The 18389-nt window shown below is 41.1% G+C and overlaps 1 protein-coding gene across 1 annotated transcript in view; it reads right to left on the bottom strand.

The window, feature by feature from the left end:
• CDH13 (cadherin 13) overlaps positions 1–18389 on the bottom strand; it is a 967094-nt gene that overhangs the window by 4074 nt on the left and 944631 nt on the right. Inside the window, exons 12-13 of the mRNA XM_039888803.1 lie at positions 6453–6686; positions 3821–4039 (exon numbers count right to left, since the gene is read on the bottom strand). Of these exons, the coding sequence (XP_039744737.1) occupies positions 3821–4039; positions 6453–6686 (453 nt within the window). The remainder of the gene's footprint in view (positions 1–3820; positions 4040–6452; positions 6687–18389) is intronic.

The following is an 18389-nucleotide window of genomic DNA, read 5'->3' on the forward strand; positions in this document are numbered from 1 at the left end:
TCTTCCCACGTTATGTGATGCAGATTTATGAAGAATGCTTTGAAGAAGGTGTTGGCACACTTTTTCTGTAAAGGACCCGATAATGAATATTTCAGACTTTGCGGGTCTTATGGTTTCTGTGGTAACTACTCAATTCTGAAAGCAGATACAGACAATACGTAAATTAATAGATATAGATGTGTTCCAATAAAATTTTATTTACAAAAACAGGACACGGGACAAATTTGGTCATTGGACCATAGTTTGCCAGCTCCTGCTTTAAAGAAAAATCAAACAGATTCATCCAGATCCCAGATTCTTTCAAGGACAGTGGTTGAGTTAGGAAGTTATCTTATCCTTGCACTTGATAGTCTAGTTTCAGTCCTTTTAGAATTCCCACCTGCCCTGCTGCCCCATTTTGCTTATGGTTTACTTCCCTTTCTGTGCAGCCTCTTGTCAACATCATGTTAGTATTGGCACAGGTGGGTTGGCCACTTTGACTTCTGCTTTTAGGAGACAGTGTCTGAGTCATAGGACACCCAGGGTTACTTATTTTTGTTAGCTCTGACCAAGTTTCTCACATGTCTTATTAGATACATCCATTTTTTTTTTTTTTTTTAGGAAGAACATCTTGGGCTAGATATATAATAAAACAAGAATCTTTTTATTTGGCAGGCACCTCTAATGTTCAAATGGACAGTATTAAATAACCTTATGCCTTTTATATAGGCCAGACTCATGTTCTTTTTGAAGTCAAATAGGTGAGTGGTAACACCTGTTCATCATTGTTTTTTTGGGCTGAAACTACCTGTCTTGTGGTGCACAGCACTAGACAGGGTCAACCCAGTACCTTTCCAGCTATGTAAGGAGATTCAAAGCTCCTTTTTGAGGATGGTTTTGGCTTTACCTCCAGATACCCTTACCTGCAGTGGGATGACCTGTCATGCTAGAGAGGATGGCTCTCCATTTATGTGAAACAAAAGCACATTTGATCTCTCAAACATGTTATACATGCATCTGTTTTTTCTCAGTGATAATATTTTGAGTATAAAATGAACATGAGTTCTTTAGGAGTTATCAGGCCATTCTGCTTTGCGTTAACTGATCTAAGAGCTCAGTGGAGGGAGATGAGAAGTGGGTAATCTTTGGGAACATGCTCGTTATTGATATCTGCAGGCCAGGGGTCCCCAAAATATGGGGCACAGGAAAATCTCTTGCTTATAAGAAGAAAATACTGCTACCTTTATTAATATTGCTTTTAATATAAACAGATTGTCTTACTAATATGTAATATATGGATTGGTAGTACCAGACATGTGTATTATTGTAAAATATATTGTTTAAAAATATCCAAACCCGGAGTCTGTGTGCTGAAGGCCACTGTCACCTGGGATGTTGCTTTTACAGGTTGGACAGGCGTGGGAATCTGTATTTCAACAAGTAGAGAGAGGAAGTCTCCATTTCAAAAACTCACTAAAGTCTAGAGTAGCTGATAAGTGAGTAGTGTCCTGCAGTGCAGGGATCCCTAACCCCTGGTCCATGACCAGTACTGGTCTAGTGTCCCGTTAGGAACTGGGCCGCACAGTGCAAGGTGAGCGGTAGATCAGCGAACGAAGCTTCATCTGTATTTGCAGCCGCTCCCCAGCACGAACATCACAGCCTCAGCTCCACCTCAGATCATCAGGCATTAGATTCTCATAGGAGCACCAGTCCCTGGTGCCAGAAAGGTTGGGGACCACTGCTGCAGTGCCTTAGTTCTTCAAAGGGATGTCATTGAGAGTCAGGCTTTGATATTGTATAATTGGATTTATACTGGGTGATGTGTGAGTGGTCACTCATGATCTTCTCTTTATGTACACAACACACACAATTGTGCACACATATAACACATGCAACACATGTATGCATGTATAACACATGCACACATAACTTGCACATATGCACACACATATTTTATTTCTTTACAAGCACGTAGGAGGTATTACTCTCTTATTAATCCAGACTCTGCTTTATGTGAATTCCAATTGCTCCTAGAACCCAGACCCAGTACTGGGCTCACCGTCTGACTAGTGCTCACTTGAGAAGATAAACATGTGGAAAACAGATTCCACATGTTTATTACAATAGAGTTGGTCACAGCAGGACATTATAAACAATCCTAATATGTCTGTTGATAGAGGAATACATTGCATATTCATACAACAGGATACTCTTCAGCAGTTAAAATGAATGAACTAGTGTAGCAGTAAACTATGGCTGGTGAGTCATAGTGTGTTTGTATGACTTTCAAGCTAAGAAGTAGTAAAAAACAGAAGATGGAAATAAATTAAAAAAAGAAAATAAAAAGGAATATGTGATAGAGACCTGATGTGGCCCACAGAGCCCAAAATATTTGCTCTGCCCCTTCATGGAGAAAGTCTGCTGACCCCTGAACTAGAACAATATAGATGAATCTTGGAAATGTGATGGAAAGAGGAAGAAAAGCAAGATGCAGAACATCATGTTCAATATAATACAAATTTCATGAAGTTTTCAAACTGCACAAAATAAAACTACGTGTGTGTGTGTGTGTAGTAAAAATATAAAACAATGTCAGGCACACTCTAACTCATGATAGCTATTGTCTCTGGGGAGAGAGAACGGGAAAGGAAACCAGGAGAGGAACATAGGGAATTTCACCTTATGCGTGACATTTTATTTCTTGAAGAAAAGGGAAAAGAGAAGAAAGCTAAGAAAAAGAAGAATTCGAGACTGAGAGGGATAGCTTCCTTCCCTCCTTCCTTCCTTCCTTCCTTCCTTCCTTCCTTCCTTCCTTCCTTCCTTCCTTCCTTCCTTCTTCCTTCCACCTTCCTTCCCTCCTCCTCCCTCCTCCCTCCCTCCCTCCCTCCTCCTCCCTCCCTCCTTCCTCCTTCCTTCCTTCCTTCCTTCCTTCCTTCCTTCCTTTCTTCCTTCCCTCCTTCCTTCCTTTCTTCCACCAAGACACTTACTGTAAGGTCTTTCCCTCCTTAGTTCTACCCACAGGATGCGGGCCCAGCACAGAGCTTTATACACAATGTTGAAATATAGAATTTCCTGTTGACCCTATTTGCCGCTGTCACCGGGATATAATAACTTTTGTTATTTTCCTTTCTAATCATCAATTTCTCAACTTCCTAATTCAAAATTACATCAATAACCTTGCAACACATCAAAATGTAAATACCGAGGCCCAAAAGGCTTTTGAATGGCATTAGCTATGTATAAATAATTGCTAAGGTTAAAATTGGATTAGTATTCAATAAATAGGAAATATTTGATATACATATCTATTAAATTTTATACTTATATCTATATTATTAGGCATAATAATTCATTTCTTTAAAATAATGCTTCATTATATTATAGCTCTTACTACCTGTCAGTGAAAAAAATGATGTGCGAATTATATCTCTTCTCCTATGGCCAAACTTCCATTCACGAATTCTCATGATTGTTCTTAAAAAGGTATAGTGTCTACTTGAAAAAGATTATTCCACACAATGCAGAGGTATTGAAATAAGGCCTCGGCAGACCAGTTAACTAATCTGGGCACATTTGTACTAGCTCAAGTTCAGTGGCATCTGCAGGAATGATAGCGAAGAGTACCTTTGCTCACAATTGCTAAGTTTGGTTGGCAGAGAGATGTTAATATGCCCTTAAATATTGGAGCACTTTTACATGTAACACTTTCTATTATATAGACATAAACTAAAAATAAATGTCCCTCTGGGATAAATTCTTTTGGAAGATATATGGGGGGGAAACGGCTTCAGTGAAGTTATGTTTTCATCCTTGTGCATGCACTGGAGTTAGGCTGACTTACAAGCTAAACTGAAGAGAGAGATGAGTAGGACTGAGGCCAGGCTGAAATGCAGAGCCCCCGCTGCGTTGCAGTCCACTTTGGAATTCTTGCAGGAACACACTTGTACCCTGAGGTCTGTGATGTTCGTCATGGGTGGTTTCCCTGAATCTGTCACGATGATGGGCAGGTGGTAGTTTGCTTTGTTCAGATTTTGAAGGAGGCTTACCAGGGCGTGCGTGTCTACGAGGAAAAGGAAGACCTTCATGAGAGAGGATCGGAGAGAGTGAAGACCCATAAAACGGGCATTGCGTTCTGTTTATAAGCACGACAGTGTTTACATGTAAATTCATTATTATCAAATAAAAATATAAATTCAGTTCCTCAGTTGCACTAGCCACATTTCAAGTGTCTGTCAACCACATGTGGCTGGTGCTACCATACCAGACAGCCCCAGACAGACGGTTCCACTAGAACAGAGTTCTGTGTCTCAGGGCTTTTGTAATCAATTTCAAGGGGACCTGCTTTTGTGAAGATGATGGAGTATCAAGAACTCCACCCTGCAGATTTATTATACCAATAAAGCCATCCTCACAAACACCACATTCAATACCTAGAAAAAATACTGTGAAAATTCACTCTCAAATGATCACATCGTACATCTTAAATATATACAATCTTTGTCAATTATACTTTAGCGAAGCTGGAAAAAAATAAAAAAATTATCATCTCAGAGCATTTTTATGTAAGAATCCAAATTCAAATAATCAAAATAAATTCTTGGACCTGAAAAAAAAAAAAATCCACTCACTCTATACATGGGCTGGACTCCTGTGTGTTGCCATGGGGATGAATTCCGTAGTCTTTATCAGTCCTCAGCCCATAGCCCTAGATTTGAGTGGGAATCCACAGCACAATCCACAACATAGAGACTGGGTCCATGTTTGGTGGGACCATCTGCCATTATCCAGGCCTCCAGGGCAGCACTCAGAAGAGACCATCCCACCTGGCCACTGTTTTTAGCCTCAGGCTATTTATTCTCTTTTCCATCCCTCAGATGACTAGGGATTTTTGCTTGTTTTAAACTACTCCCTTCTGGGAATAAACAATGCTAAGTATTCAGCGAAAAATTTTGGGACAAGAAAAAGAATTTAGAAGGCACCTTATCTATTCGATAAAACCAGGAGGGAAAAGAGAGGGTGATGACATGAAAACAAAAACAGATGAAGTATTATCCTAAGGTGACAGCAGCAGATATAACCAAGGTAGATAATTACCCCAGTGAAATGGCAGATTAACTCGAGGAACATTCTCTGATCTCCCTCAAGTTAGACGAGAAACTCTTGAATGAGAAAGTTCCAGTTGGAAAGAACTGGTGATGAGAACTCAAATCAGCTATAGCAACACCTAGCAAATAAAACAGTAACCCCTCAAAGAAGGGAATTGCTGTTTTAATTAAAAATAATCAGTGTAACAAAACCCATTCTTTAAAAAGCAATAAAATAGACAAACAGGCAAATAGAACCAATAACAAGAGAAAGGCACTAATAAAGTGATTTGAGATAAGGTCATAATAATACACATGAGATTTTCTAATAGAAAAATTATGCACAATTGGATAACACATTTTCAAAACTTAATGAAATGGGTAATTCCCCATCTCTCTCCAAAATTCTACCACTGGTGCAAGAAGAAGCAGTGACTGAGTCAATGGCAGGAGAAGTTGTTATTCATGACGGAGTGTCTGTCTGAGGTGTGAGTTCTGGTTTTTGGCCTTGGTCCACGGCAAGGTGAACTTAGCAGTGAAGAGGAAAGTGGCCGAGGTGTTATGGATAGAGAGATGCTTTATAATTCAATACGCTGGTGTTTCATTCTTAATAAAGTACATAATAAACATTGTGCCAAGGTTTGAATTTTCTCGCCCCCGTGGAAAGGTTGGTAGGAAGGGACATTGCTTGAGAGTTTCACAAATGAGAGACAAGATAGATGAAAGAAGATATCAAAGTTGAAAGTGAAAGCCAAGGATTTGAAAGAAAAGCCAAGGTCATTACACAGACTAAGTCAATTCTGAGGAGGTCTGCAGCATGAAATGGAAGATGGAGGATTAGGGGTTAAGACTTTCTAAAGATTCCTGTACTGTTGCCTTTCTTTTCTTTCATCTTTTATGAAAGCAAGCATAGCATGGAAAATCTCTCCGAAGTGCTGGTGAAAGTTAACATAAACACAGTTATCTGAGAGAGGAGAGACAGCTGAGCCAAGATATAAACCTCTGGCTTTTGAAGGCTGAAGACTGGGTGGGTGCGTACGGTACAGCGTTGTACAGTATAGGGTGTATAGTATGCTGTATACAATTAAACCATATAGGTGGATAGTATATAGTGTACAGTATAGAAAATGTAAGAGAGGAAGCAAAAAAGAAAACTTTCATGTTTGCCTTTATAAGGAACTGATATTCAACATTTTTACAAATTGTATTCTTTCGCTGGTGGGAAAATTGTAAGTATTCGTAGTGCATAAATAACTTGAAATTAGCCACGTGAGGATACATGAGAGCAGGAGAGGGGAAAGAGTTTGGGAAAAGAAACCAAGCTAGGGGAATGAGGCTCGATGCCTCATTAACTATAGAATTAAATGCAGAACGTTTAACTGGACTTACTGTTGATCTTGGAGATCTTCCAGACTTTATCAGGAACAGTTTGTTTATGGATTTCAAATTTGAAAGGATCTGTATTTGGGTGAAGATCCTTATCTGACGCTCCCAAAATGACTACACTGAGGTTTTTGGCATCATCGCAGACTTCGGCTACTGTGGGGTAAATGAAGGGAGCATTGTCATTCACGTCTTCCAAGGTTATCAGCAAAGTTCCAGTACCGGTAGCCGGTGGGTTGCCTATGGGAGAAAGGGGTGATGTTAGGACGCAGCTGGTGTAACGCAACGGTAATTTTCTACAGTACATTTCCCCGACGTGCTAGACATCTTTGTTATTGTTAGCAGGGTTGGATCAGGACTAACAGTAATAATTTACATATTTGTATAAAGTTTAGTGGTTTCCGAAGCCTGTTATTGTGTATGAGACTGGTGATTTAAGTTCTTCAGGCTGTATCTTTAGAATGCTGAGCTTTTAATGCACAAGTCATACTAACGCGTTGAAAGTCACTCAAAGAATGGAGATAACAAATAGGACTTTTCCTTGCTTACCAAAATCAACCTTTAATCTAAGTATCCAAATATTCCCATACGTTGGTGGTACAGCAGGATGGAGATTCCATGAAAGAAGGCCATGTGCGACGTGGAATAGCTCTATAATGACTGCGTAGTTGATTGAAGAGACAGAGTCCTTCTGGGATTTTCTTTTGTGGGTGAAAAGGGATCTGGCATGGCTGATGGTGCCATTGGGGGCTGGCCTGGCTGGTCTGGCAGCACAGGGCAGAAAGGTGGGTTAGGTACCAGAAACAAAACCACTAACTGGCTCTTGGAGCAGCTGTAGCAATCAAAACATAATCTTTGGGCCTTACGTTTAAAGTCTTACTTTTTCAATATTTTAGCTACTTTCTGAAATGTTTTTCATTTTAGAGAACATTATTTTAAGAAGCCCTGATAATCACCTATGTGATAATGTCTTCCACTTAAAGAAAAGGGTGTTTACTCTTAATAAGACTCAGCATGATTTCATTTACCTGTTTCTAAATTCATTTTTAATCATCTATGCATTAGAGGTTTGCTCTTGGGACAAACCATTCATTAATAATTCCTTATTTTCTGTGAGGAAAGTTAGGGCCAAATTTGCAGGCCACAGATAGTAAGTATATGGATTTGCCTTCTTCCAAAAGGATTTGATGCACTTCTAGAGTTATAGTACTCTAATATTATGCACTAGTACTGACCTAATGTCTGGCTTCATTTTAGCATGTGGGAATCTTGTCTCTTGTAGGCAGGTGTTTCTCATTTGCACTAAACCAGATTTACAATCTTAATTTTATTTTATCTCATACTATGTTTACTTTTTGAAATGCACATTAAGTTTAAAGGTAAGTTATGAATCACATGGGGGAAGAAGGGTAGTGAATATCTGAGCACAGAGTACTGGTGTCAAGTGCAGGGCCAGGCCAGGCCTGACAGGTTCTGTTGGTAAAGAAACAATGAGTCCTTTTTAACTTCAGTCAGTTTATTACTTACATGGACAGATAAAGGTCGAGTAGGCAAAGGTGGCCCTTGTGCAGGTGACACCAAAACAAGAGGGGCCAGTTGATTGCATCACAAATGAAGGGACACCTTGTCACCGAGGAGCCAATTTCGAGCTGATTGTCAGCAGTTTTATTGTTTGCAGCTGCACCCTAAAGGGTAGGTGGGGGCCTCGTCCCTCATCAGAACTCAGAATAAGGTAAGAAACTGTCTTGTGACAGCCTCCAGGGGACATAGGAAAGTGAGTGGGAAATGGACCACAGCTGCTCCTCACAAGACTCCCCTGCCCACAGTTCTGGGAGGATCCCGAGACATTCCGCCAGCACTCAAACTGGCTGTGGCTCAAGCCTTTTACCTGGCCTGGTGGATCATGCAAAATCATCTGGGGCCATCGTGGGGCTGTCCTCTACTGCAGGGTATATTGAAGGACAGCAAGGGGTTGAGGCTGGAGATGTCTGGCAGGGCACGAGAGCCTTGACTGTCATGACAAATTGCTTGCACTGATTCTACACACTGCACGAAGCCACTGCAAGTTTTTCAGAAAGTCAGTAGAACGATCCGATCTGACTTATTTTTAGAAACACACAATGGTATCGACAGATGTTGGACATGGGAGGTAGGGAGACCAGCAGTTGATTGAGTCATGATGTGGGCAGTTTGAACAGGAAAGAAATGTCTTGTCTAGGTGATTAGGCCCTCAGGTCTGGCTGCCGGAAGAAGGGCAGAGGCCGTGAGGAGTGGGAACACAGGTTCAGCTTTGACAGTCCTAGTAGCCCCTATATTCAGTGCGCCACATAGAGTTGCGCAGAGCCAGCACTGAGATAGCCAAGGGGGAGTTGTCAACACAGATGCTTTTGAAACCTTTCTAGCAAATTAGGTCACCTAAGTGAAAGTGCAGAACAACAGAGAGGTGCAGATGGAAACCCCACAGTTTAAAGAGCAGATGACAGTTTGCAGACGACACAGGAAAGATGAATTGGAAGAGGCAGGAAAGACCAACATTAAATGTGTTGTGATGCCCCAAAGGATAAGGAGTAAAGAGAAGCAATGGGATTTTGGAAGGAGGGTGTTATGGTGACTTTCTGGGGAGAGGTTTCCATGAGCGGGGAAGAAGCCAGCTTGAAGGAAGCTGAGCAGTGAGTCCCGAAGCAGTGAGAACACAATCTTTAGGGGGGACGGAGCTGGTGGAACTTTAAACATATCAATACCCACAGACGGTTCCAGAGTAAATATCCAAATAAACACCTTCTAAGATAGGAACACAAACGTAATTAATCATCAGACGGATGGCTGTTTCTAATGGTGGCAATGTCATCAACTTTTGTTGGAGCAAGAATGCAAAGGAAATGCATAATTATTTTGAAGCTGGTTTTCCAGTGTCAGCTTTAGTCATTTGGTTGAATTTCTTTATTGAAAAATTATTTTTCTCTTTTTATAGAACTAATTGAATATCTCAGAGCAATCCGTTATATTTTTTTCACTCTGAATATATTATGAAGGCATTTGGGAGAATGGATGAGAAGGCATTATGAGTATCTGAAATATGGTTGTTAAGAATTGGCCTTTTGTGAACTTAATTATACAACTGTCTTCAATTTCCTATGTGTTATTCCCAGGCCAGTCTGGTGACATCTTTTGCTGAAGTCAAATAAAATGAGCTTGCTGTTCTCATTGATAAGGTAGAGTGGATTCTCAAAGTCCTCAGGGAAAGAGCCTCTCCCAGTTTATATCCGCAGGATGGAGAAATATCACCATCCAAAATTCAAATGTAATTCAAAATGTAATGATTCTTTGCAAACTCATTTTGCGCCAATAGTTCCAGGTGCCCAGGAAATATTGAAGCGTCTAGGTATTCTCGGCACTTAGCAAAAATCCCTCACCCCCTCTGTTCCATCAGCAAGTCCCAGCCCCCAAAGGACTACTGTGCATAAGCAAATAGCAGAACCAAAGCACGGTTGGGACTGTGCCCTCCTTCATGGATTTTCTATTTCAACAGAAAGAAAAAAAAAAGCCTCAGGTAGAGCAAAACTCCTGAGATACGGCACTAAACTGTACTTCTTCCTTGCAGCTCCCTCAGAGGAAGCCAGGGGCCATGTAGTCTTTTAAAGATCAGAGGAGGTCCCAACATCCGAACACGTGGAGGGATTGCCTTTTGTTTGCAGGGGCTTCATCTGTATAATGTTAGACAGTGGAAGAACCTCTGAGAAATGAACCATTTCTGTTAGTGGGTTTGAAGTTGAATGGGAGGTGAATTCCCCTCTGGGAATCTGATGAAGGTCATGGCCCTGCCTCCAGGGAAACGCACCTACATTCACATGGAGGGGTCAGCAGATCCCAGAAGTGCAGCTGTGGGCTCCGTGCAAATTCAGGGCAGCTGACCTGGGACACCCGTTTTGGGTGTGGTGCGGCTGAGGCCCAAAGGGGGTTAGGATGGGCTCAAAATAACTAGGTGAGTCTCAGGTCTCAGGTCTCCTCTAGAGCAAGTGTCAACCTTTACTTTCTATGTCAGAACTTTTTTACTGAGTAGCTAGATTCTTACAGGCTCTCATTTCAACCATGAAAGCAAACTAAAATTCCTAAACCATGATTTGGGGTTATTGTTATTGTTATTATTATTATTATTTTAATCTTCTTTCCTATGAGCTACATTTTATTGTGATAAAATATACATAGCATCACATTTGCCATTTGAATCATTTTTAAGTATACGGTTCGGTGGCATTAAATACATTTACATTGTTGTGCAACTGTCACCACATTCCATCTCGAGCACTTTTCATCTTCCCCAACTGAAACTCTGTCCCCTTCAGCAACTCCCCATCGCCCCCTGCCCCCAGCCTTTAAATGTTGGTGGATTATTCATTTTGCTTCCAGCTCTCAGGCTGGCAAACAATGGCAAGACACGGGGGAAATGGTGCCTGCTTCCCCTTCCTGCGGATTTGATGACGGAGTCTGTTCGTCTAGAGAACTGTGACTTTAAGACCATAGAGGTGCTTCAGCTTCATGAAGTCAGCAGCCTGCCAGAGTCCTCCCGACACTGCCTCTTGCTCCCATTTCTGGCTTTGTCACTCTCAGTCAGCGCTGACAGCTTGTAATACCTGGCATCATATATATGCCTAAGACGGGACCAAATTGATCCCACTGCTTGATTTCGAACCCAGACAATTTAACCTGCATTTCTTTACTTTGAGCAGTGATAACTGCCCGTGAGATGGTCCAGTTGGTAGCCCATGCTCAGCACCAGGCCTGCTGCCAGCTGAGCTAAACGCTTGGTTTGGCTTGGCTGGTTCACTGTTTTACACTTGGACTTTAGCGCTCTAGCCTTAGTTGGGGCAGAGCTGTGCATTTTCTAAGAGAAGCAGGATCACTTAACTAATGAAAGGTGAGGATTTATGTAGAGAAACTGAACACCTGCTGTTACTTGGAGGAGGAAAAGTCCAAGCAAACCAGATAGGTCGAGGCTTTGAGTATTCAGGGTCCTACTTTCTAGTTTTCCCTCATTTTCTAGAAGAGGCAATTAGGATTCAGATACGTTAAGTAACTTGTCCAAGGCTCCCATCAGTGTATTGCTTGTTTGAGAGCTGTGGCCTGAAGACACGGTATTCCCAGGCCACATGCTCTCCAGGAGATGGAGAAAGTGAATGGAATGCTTGGTGATTGCAACTGAGCCAGACGACAGAGCGCAAATTTTTACTATTTTGGTGTTTACAGTTGGCATCACTCATTGATAGAAAGGGTAAAAAACAATCTTCATTGCTTTTCTTATTAACATGACCGACACTGTATTGCTTTTGATGGGAGGCCTACAGAGCCGAAGCCAGTACCCAAGGGAACATGTGTTGCACGTGGGTCTCCGGGACTGCTTTAATGCATGAGTGTGAATGTAATGAGAAATGGGGTAGTTTTTTTTTCTTTTTTTTGAATCATAGGGATTTTCTTTTATTCAGAATCCTGACCAAACAGGATTTCTACTTAGCTAAAAAACACTGAGATTTTTCTGTAGTTTCCATTATCCAGGAAAAAAAATATCTTGTTAGTAAGAGACACAATTAAAAACATAGTCTGATCCTAATTAAAAAAAAAATATATATATATATGATTAGAAAAAGATGACAAAGAAATATGCTGAAACCTAAGTAGTGGTTATCTCTCCAGGTAGTTAACGTTAAAATAATACTTTCATTTAAAAAATTTTCTTTACAATAATGATGATTACTATAATAATCAGAACTAAAAATGTAAACTCAAAAAGTTGCATAGGGATTTAGAACTATGTTTTCCAATTCTACTTTACTTTGTCTCTCACTCTTTGGTTTTTACAATGAATTAATATTCAGTAAATTTACAGAGTTGTGTAACTATCACCACTATCTAATTTTGGAACATTTCTATCGACCCCAAAAGAAAGCAGGGCTCATTTGTACTAACTCTCCTTAGCTGTTTCCAGCCTTAGGCAACCACTAACTTACTTTATCGAAAAATTTGTGTTTTCTAGATATTTCTATAAATGGAATCATACAATATGTGGACTTTTGTGTCTGGCTTTCTGTACTTAGCATAATGTTTCTGAGGTTCATCCATACTGTAGCATGAATCTCTACTTCATTCCTTTTTGTGACTAAATAATATTCCATTCTATAGATGGACTACATTGTTTATCCACTCACTAGCTGATGAACATTTGGGTTGTTTCTACTTTTTATTTGTTATGAATAATGCTGCCATAAACACCTGCCTACAAGGGGCAAGATTCCCACATGCTACAATGTTCTTAGACTGGTAAGATAAGACTCCAAATACGTCCTCTCATGAGAGTTCTCTTAGAAGAATGGGGTCCTGGTCTTGTCACAGTTGGATGGGCTGGCTTTAATATGCAGAGAATGTTAGAATTTCAACAAGAACTTTAGAAGTTAGCTCTGAGAAGTGCAGGAAAGTAGTAGACTTTTCTAGCCACTGGTCCCAAATCTTCCCTGAGCTGGGCCTAGAGGCATGCAGCACACGTCTTACCTTGGGAATCATGAGTGCAAGTGATTTTTTATGAGGAATAGTGTGCAAAGTGAAGTTGCCTATATGAAGAATAAAATGCAAGAAGGGAGAGGAAGAACAAAGAAAAAAGGGAAGCATATTTTTGAGCTCTAGGGGCTCTGAGTACTAGGACTGTTCTCTGTGCTGCTGTGTAACAGGTGCTCAGAAGATTTTTAAGTTAAGTTAGGTTGATTTGAAAAAGCTAATGATGTATTGCTCTTTTCATACATGTAATCATATATGTTTATATAGCCACAGGTTTCCATCTCTATCTTGCTTATATTCTGAGAGTAGTGACTGTGTCTATATTCAAGTCTCCTCTTATCCCACTTGGGAGAGAAAACATGGTGCATGCATAATATGGGGGTCTATGGAACTGGGGCTCAGAGTGGGAGTCCACAGCAGGGACAAAGAGAGGGACCTTAGCTGGTGTCTCAAGGAAGATTGAGGGCCACATTCTGGGAGGAAATTCAGAAGATGGGCCAATTTAAAAGTAGCCAAAGTCCAGATGTGGGCACCTGAGCAAAGTCTGGGCACCCTAGCTGGTTTTCGAGGCTTGTTTGTAGGGACAAGATGTGTAGGTGGCACAATCTCCTCCCTAATAAGTTCCCTCTGTGTTTCTCTGCATCTGTTGAACCTTTACCAAGCAGCTGTGAGCATATAAATGCCAGGGTTTTTTTTACTGCATATGAACAGGGCTCTGAGCTTACTTTCACCTTTGCTTGAGAGTGGACCAGGGTTTTTCTTTGTAAGGTCATCCTTTGTATTGTTCTGTCCATCACTATGTTCTATTTACTATGGCTTTTCAGTATCAGTATTTTGCAAAAATTTTCGGTATGTGCCGCATAAGTCAAAAATTATGTTGCTTTTTAATTTAATTTAATAAAAATTGCTTTATTAATAAAGATATTGCCAATTCCATTTTACACACTGAAAAAATTTAACAGTAAGCCAACAAAAAACATGGTAAAAATAGATTTGCAAAATATAATGCCAGGTTTCCATGTGTAATACTTGCTGTAGATCTGAGGCGATTATTCACATAATGGGACTCAAACATTACTTCAGAAGAGAATAATCTGAAACCTTGAACTGTTTTTAAAAAGTCAATCCTTTGTCTTTTTTATTTCCATTTTACCGACTTTAGAGAAAAAGGAAAAAATAGGAGAAGAGTTGATTTGGAGGTCATGTTTAAACATGACGATTCCATTTCATTTATTCAGTCTACGATCATTTATTGGGACTCTGCCCTGTGCCTGGTTGGATATGCACAAAGATCGATGGTACAGGGTGCCTACTCTTAAAACTCTAATGGCGTTGCAGAAACAGATACGTAAACAGATGCGGAATGGCATTGTAAGTACAGGAAGAGACACGAGGATAAAATGTCACAAGAGCTTGTGGCATGGAGTAATTAACTGCCTGGGAATAGATCAGAAGGTTTCATGAAGAGGTGGCATTTGAGTGTGCTCGAAATGAGAATACTTTTTGGAGAGACAAAAAAGGCCATTCTAGGGGGAGAAAATAGTGTGGCTATTTCATGGGAAGAAGTTCAAAGACTTCTGAGCAGGAGAATGGCTTTGATAAAAGCAGAGGATGCTGGAGGCATGAACGGGAATGGACTCGAGTGAGGAGAGAGGACATGGGAAGACCTGCTGGGATGCCAGTGCTATAAAGGGGACCGACATTGAGGGCCGAGGTGAGGGCAGTTAGAAGCAGAAGCAGAGGCTGGATGCAGGAGGCTGAAGAGACAGCGAGAGTTGGATTGGAATGTTAGGGTAGGTAGGGGATGGGATTGTAGCCTGGAGACTGTGAAGCTGGTGATGCTGTTACCTGAACTGGGGACTGGATAATACAAAGGAAGACCAGCTAAGAGACACTTCGGCAGGGGGAATTGAGCTGGCATGGATGGGTGTTGCAGACAGTATTTTAATGCTCAAATTAGTTTCTTTTTAAAGTGAGTGTCTGAAAATATTATGTTTAAGATGGTTGATTTGGCTGGTCAGTGTGGAAATGACCTGCGGTCAGCTAAGTGAACGTTGGTTTAAATCTCCTCATTCGGACAGGCAAGCTCTATGAATTGATGCTGATGTCCAAGGTGGCATTTTTCTGGCTAATTTTCTGATTCAGAGCCTTCCTCTGAGTGGAGGACTCTGTGGCCAAACTGCTTCCCCAGAAAGATGCTCAGACCACCACCAGGATGGTCATCAGATGGCATTTCATAGTGTGCCTCAGACACTCATGATTTTGTAATGTTAAGTTTAGAAAGTCAGTCCATAACTCGGTTCGAGTCAGCTGATTTCCTAGGCAGAGCAGGTGGTATTGTCCTCACTCTGCAGATGGGAAAAACTGAGGCCGAGAGAGTATAGCAAAGCTAAGCTGGGGAGCTGGCTCATTTCAAGGTACAGCAGAGCACCAGGACCCAACTCTCTCTGCAGACTGCATGTGCCGTCTGCAAATGGCTCTGATCACAGCCTTTCTACTATCAGATCTCAAAAGTCCTTTTATTGAGCCATTTTGTCAGTGATAAAACTGTAGCTAGTATTTTCAATGCGATTGATATTTTACTGGTACTTGAAATAACAAGGAATGATGGCCGGGTCTCCAATTTATTCATCTTCCTCAATTACTATAGCAGCTGAGATAAGGGATGTTAAACTGGCTTAATTGGGTTGCCTTCATAACTAATGGCTTGGTTTTATCCAAACTAGCATCTTTTAAGTGGAATTAATCGAAATAATCTTACTATATCCTCTGTGCAGTTTCGAACTCGGTTGATCTACAAAAAGAGAAAGACCACAAACTGAAGCGTCTTTTTGAAGTTCACATTCCCTAGGATTCCCAGTTTGAGCCATTGTTATTTAGCGGTTCAGCAGTCATTTCATATGGGGTTGAATAACACCTTTGTCTTTTAATCAATCCAAATGTACTTCACACAATATTTTAATTTTGAATCAGCTGGTGTTATCAGACCATCTATCATGTAGGGGCTGAGGGAAAAGACAGGTTTGGACATGATAGATCTTAGCCTATGAAAAATCATTATCTTCTTCTATTTCACCTTAGTTTTATTGCTGCTATGCTTGGTTCTATATCTGTGCCTTCTTGGTAACCCACATCACATTTTCACTGACAGACTCAAACGTACTTTATACAACTATGCAACTGCTAAGTCATGAAAACATGCTGCTGAATTTAGCGATAATTGGGCTTGTTTTGATGCTATCATTCCCCTATTCTTTCAAATGAAAATAGAATGCGACACTTTTGATAATCACATAAAGACTTAATATGGACTCTAGAGATAGTATAAGCTTTCTGGTTCAAACCATCTCATATGCACCGAGTCTTAGGAAGACCTAAAAGGGATATATTTTCCCCCTTTTTCTTTAAACTCGGCATAGTGCGGGTGCTGGGAGCGAGGGCATTTGGACTTAACTGAAGCCAAATGTTTGTCTTTGGTGTTTGAAGACACGATTTCGACCTTCTCCGAGGGCATAAGAGCCATTCAGTAATAACCGTGGAATGCTGAACTCTATACAATGTTGGAACAGGAGCAGAAGATGAGGTTATAGGTGCGAAGGGGCAGGAAGAAGAGCCTAACGGAATCTCAAGCAGAAGGCGGAAGGCTGAAAGCAGCCGTCGGCTCTCCCTTCCTGCCCGTGACCGTCCCGGTGCGATTCCAGAACTCTTGGGAGAAATTGCTTGTGACGGTTTTCAGCCCACATAAGGCAATGAGACTAACACTGGACCTTCCTGGTGAGCACCGGCGCAGGCTCGATAATCACACCGGGATCTGTCCAGCGCTGATTGCCGCTGCTTTGTCTCATTGTCGGCACATCCCCAGAGGAATTCCGTCTTATTGCATCCCTGAATGTTCTCTCTCCATCTTGGTTTTTCCTTAACAATTATTATTTCTCCCACTTTTTAAAGATAGGCCAGCAATTCTGTGTTCATTGAAGAGTAGAAGAGTTCCTGTACTCCAAAGGCACTATCTTACTTAACCTTTTCAGAAAATCTGGACCACATAAGGTAAATGGCGATATTCATCTCTAAAAATAAAATACTTGCCAACACTAAAGGTCATGCCTTATTAATCTGTAGGATTAAAGGCTTTGCCCTTCCAACCATTTAACTCTAGCCAGTGCTGCTTTAGTAAAACCAAAGCATTTCGGTTACAAGGAAACAAGGTTAGGTAATTTGTAGCTCATTAAAATTGATAACAGTTTAGGAAAAATGGCTTGTACATCCTGAGTACTCTGTGGGTTACAACTTAGCCTCTATCTGCGGGAAGGGGCTAAAGTGTCATTTCCTCCCCAAATCATCTATAACCTGGGCATTATCAACATTATTATGAAGCATGATTCCAGAATCTATTTAGGTTAGCTTTGGGGCCCCAAGCTCTAGAGGGTTTTTTTTTTTTCCCTCTCTCAACCTCAGAACAGATTTCCAGCCCTATTTCCAACTGTCTTTTTATATTCACCATTCCGATCTCACAGTTTCAAGTCTCTAAGAGGTACCTGAAAGAAAATTCTCATTTGGAGCTGCCATTATCACTGTTCTCACTAAGTAAGTAGAGCTGTGTGGAGCAAGTTATGATGGCGTCACTTCTGTCTTTCGCAAAGTATTATAGAGACTGTAGGGTATATGCTTAGCTTTGTTCTCCCTGAAGACATCCCATCACCTACCTTTTCTTGGCCCATTAGCAGCCAGGGATTGTCCTTCTTTAGAATGATAAGATGCCGAGAGTCTATCTCTAGGGTAGACGGGCGCTTAGGGAGTACACGAACGGTTACAGCCCTCCCTGAGAAGGCACAGGGGACCATGTCCATGCTCTTGTGTAGTCACTGTTTTTGTTAAGCTTCTATTAAAATATAGAAATGTTCGTGTTTTCATAAATCCACAGCCTGCCACCCTGCGTGCCACAATCCCTTCTGGTTTTGTTTCCTCTGCTTTACGACTTCAGGCATCTCCACTTCCAGCTCTGCCACTCTTCGAACCCTACCTGTCTTTCAAGGCCAAACTCAAAGGCTGACTTTATTTTGAAGGCTTCTCTGCCTGTTGCATGTTACGCACTGATGGCTCACTTCTTAGACACGTGCTCTCCAACTTGGCTCATGTGTGAGTACACAGCCTATAGAGATGGGGTCTGAGAACTCTTAGTTCACCCTTTATTGAGTATAGTGCAGTGCACATATAAAGAGCCTTAAAAATATTGATTTTGATATAGAAGACTCAAAATTGAATTTTCAGCTTTGAATACCTGGCTTTTAGGAATTATAGGGAAAGCCAAACTTCTTGTGTGATTGACACAATAGACATCTCAGCTTAACATACTGCAAACCAACTCTGATCTGCCCCACTACAGCCCCCCACCGTCTGAGC

The sequence above is a fragment of the Pteropus medius genome, unplaced genomic scaffold (assembly GCF_902729225.1).
Source record: "Pteropus medius unplaced genomic scaffold, Ma_sr-lr_union100, whole genome shotgun sequence".
Classification (NCBI taxonomy): Eukaryota; Metazoa; Chordata; class Mammalia; order Chiroptera; family Pteropodidae; genus Pteropus; species Pteropus medius.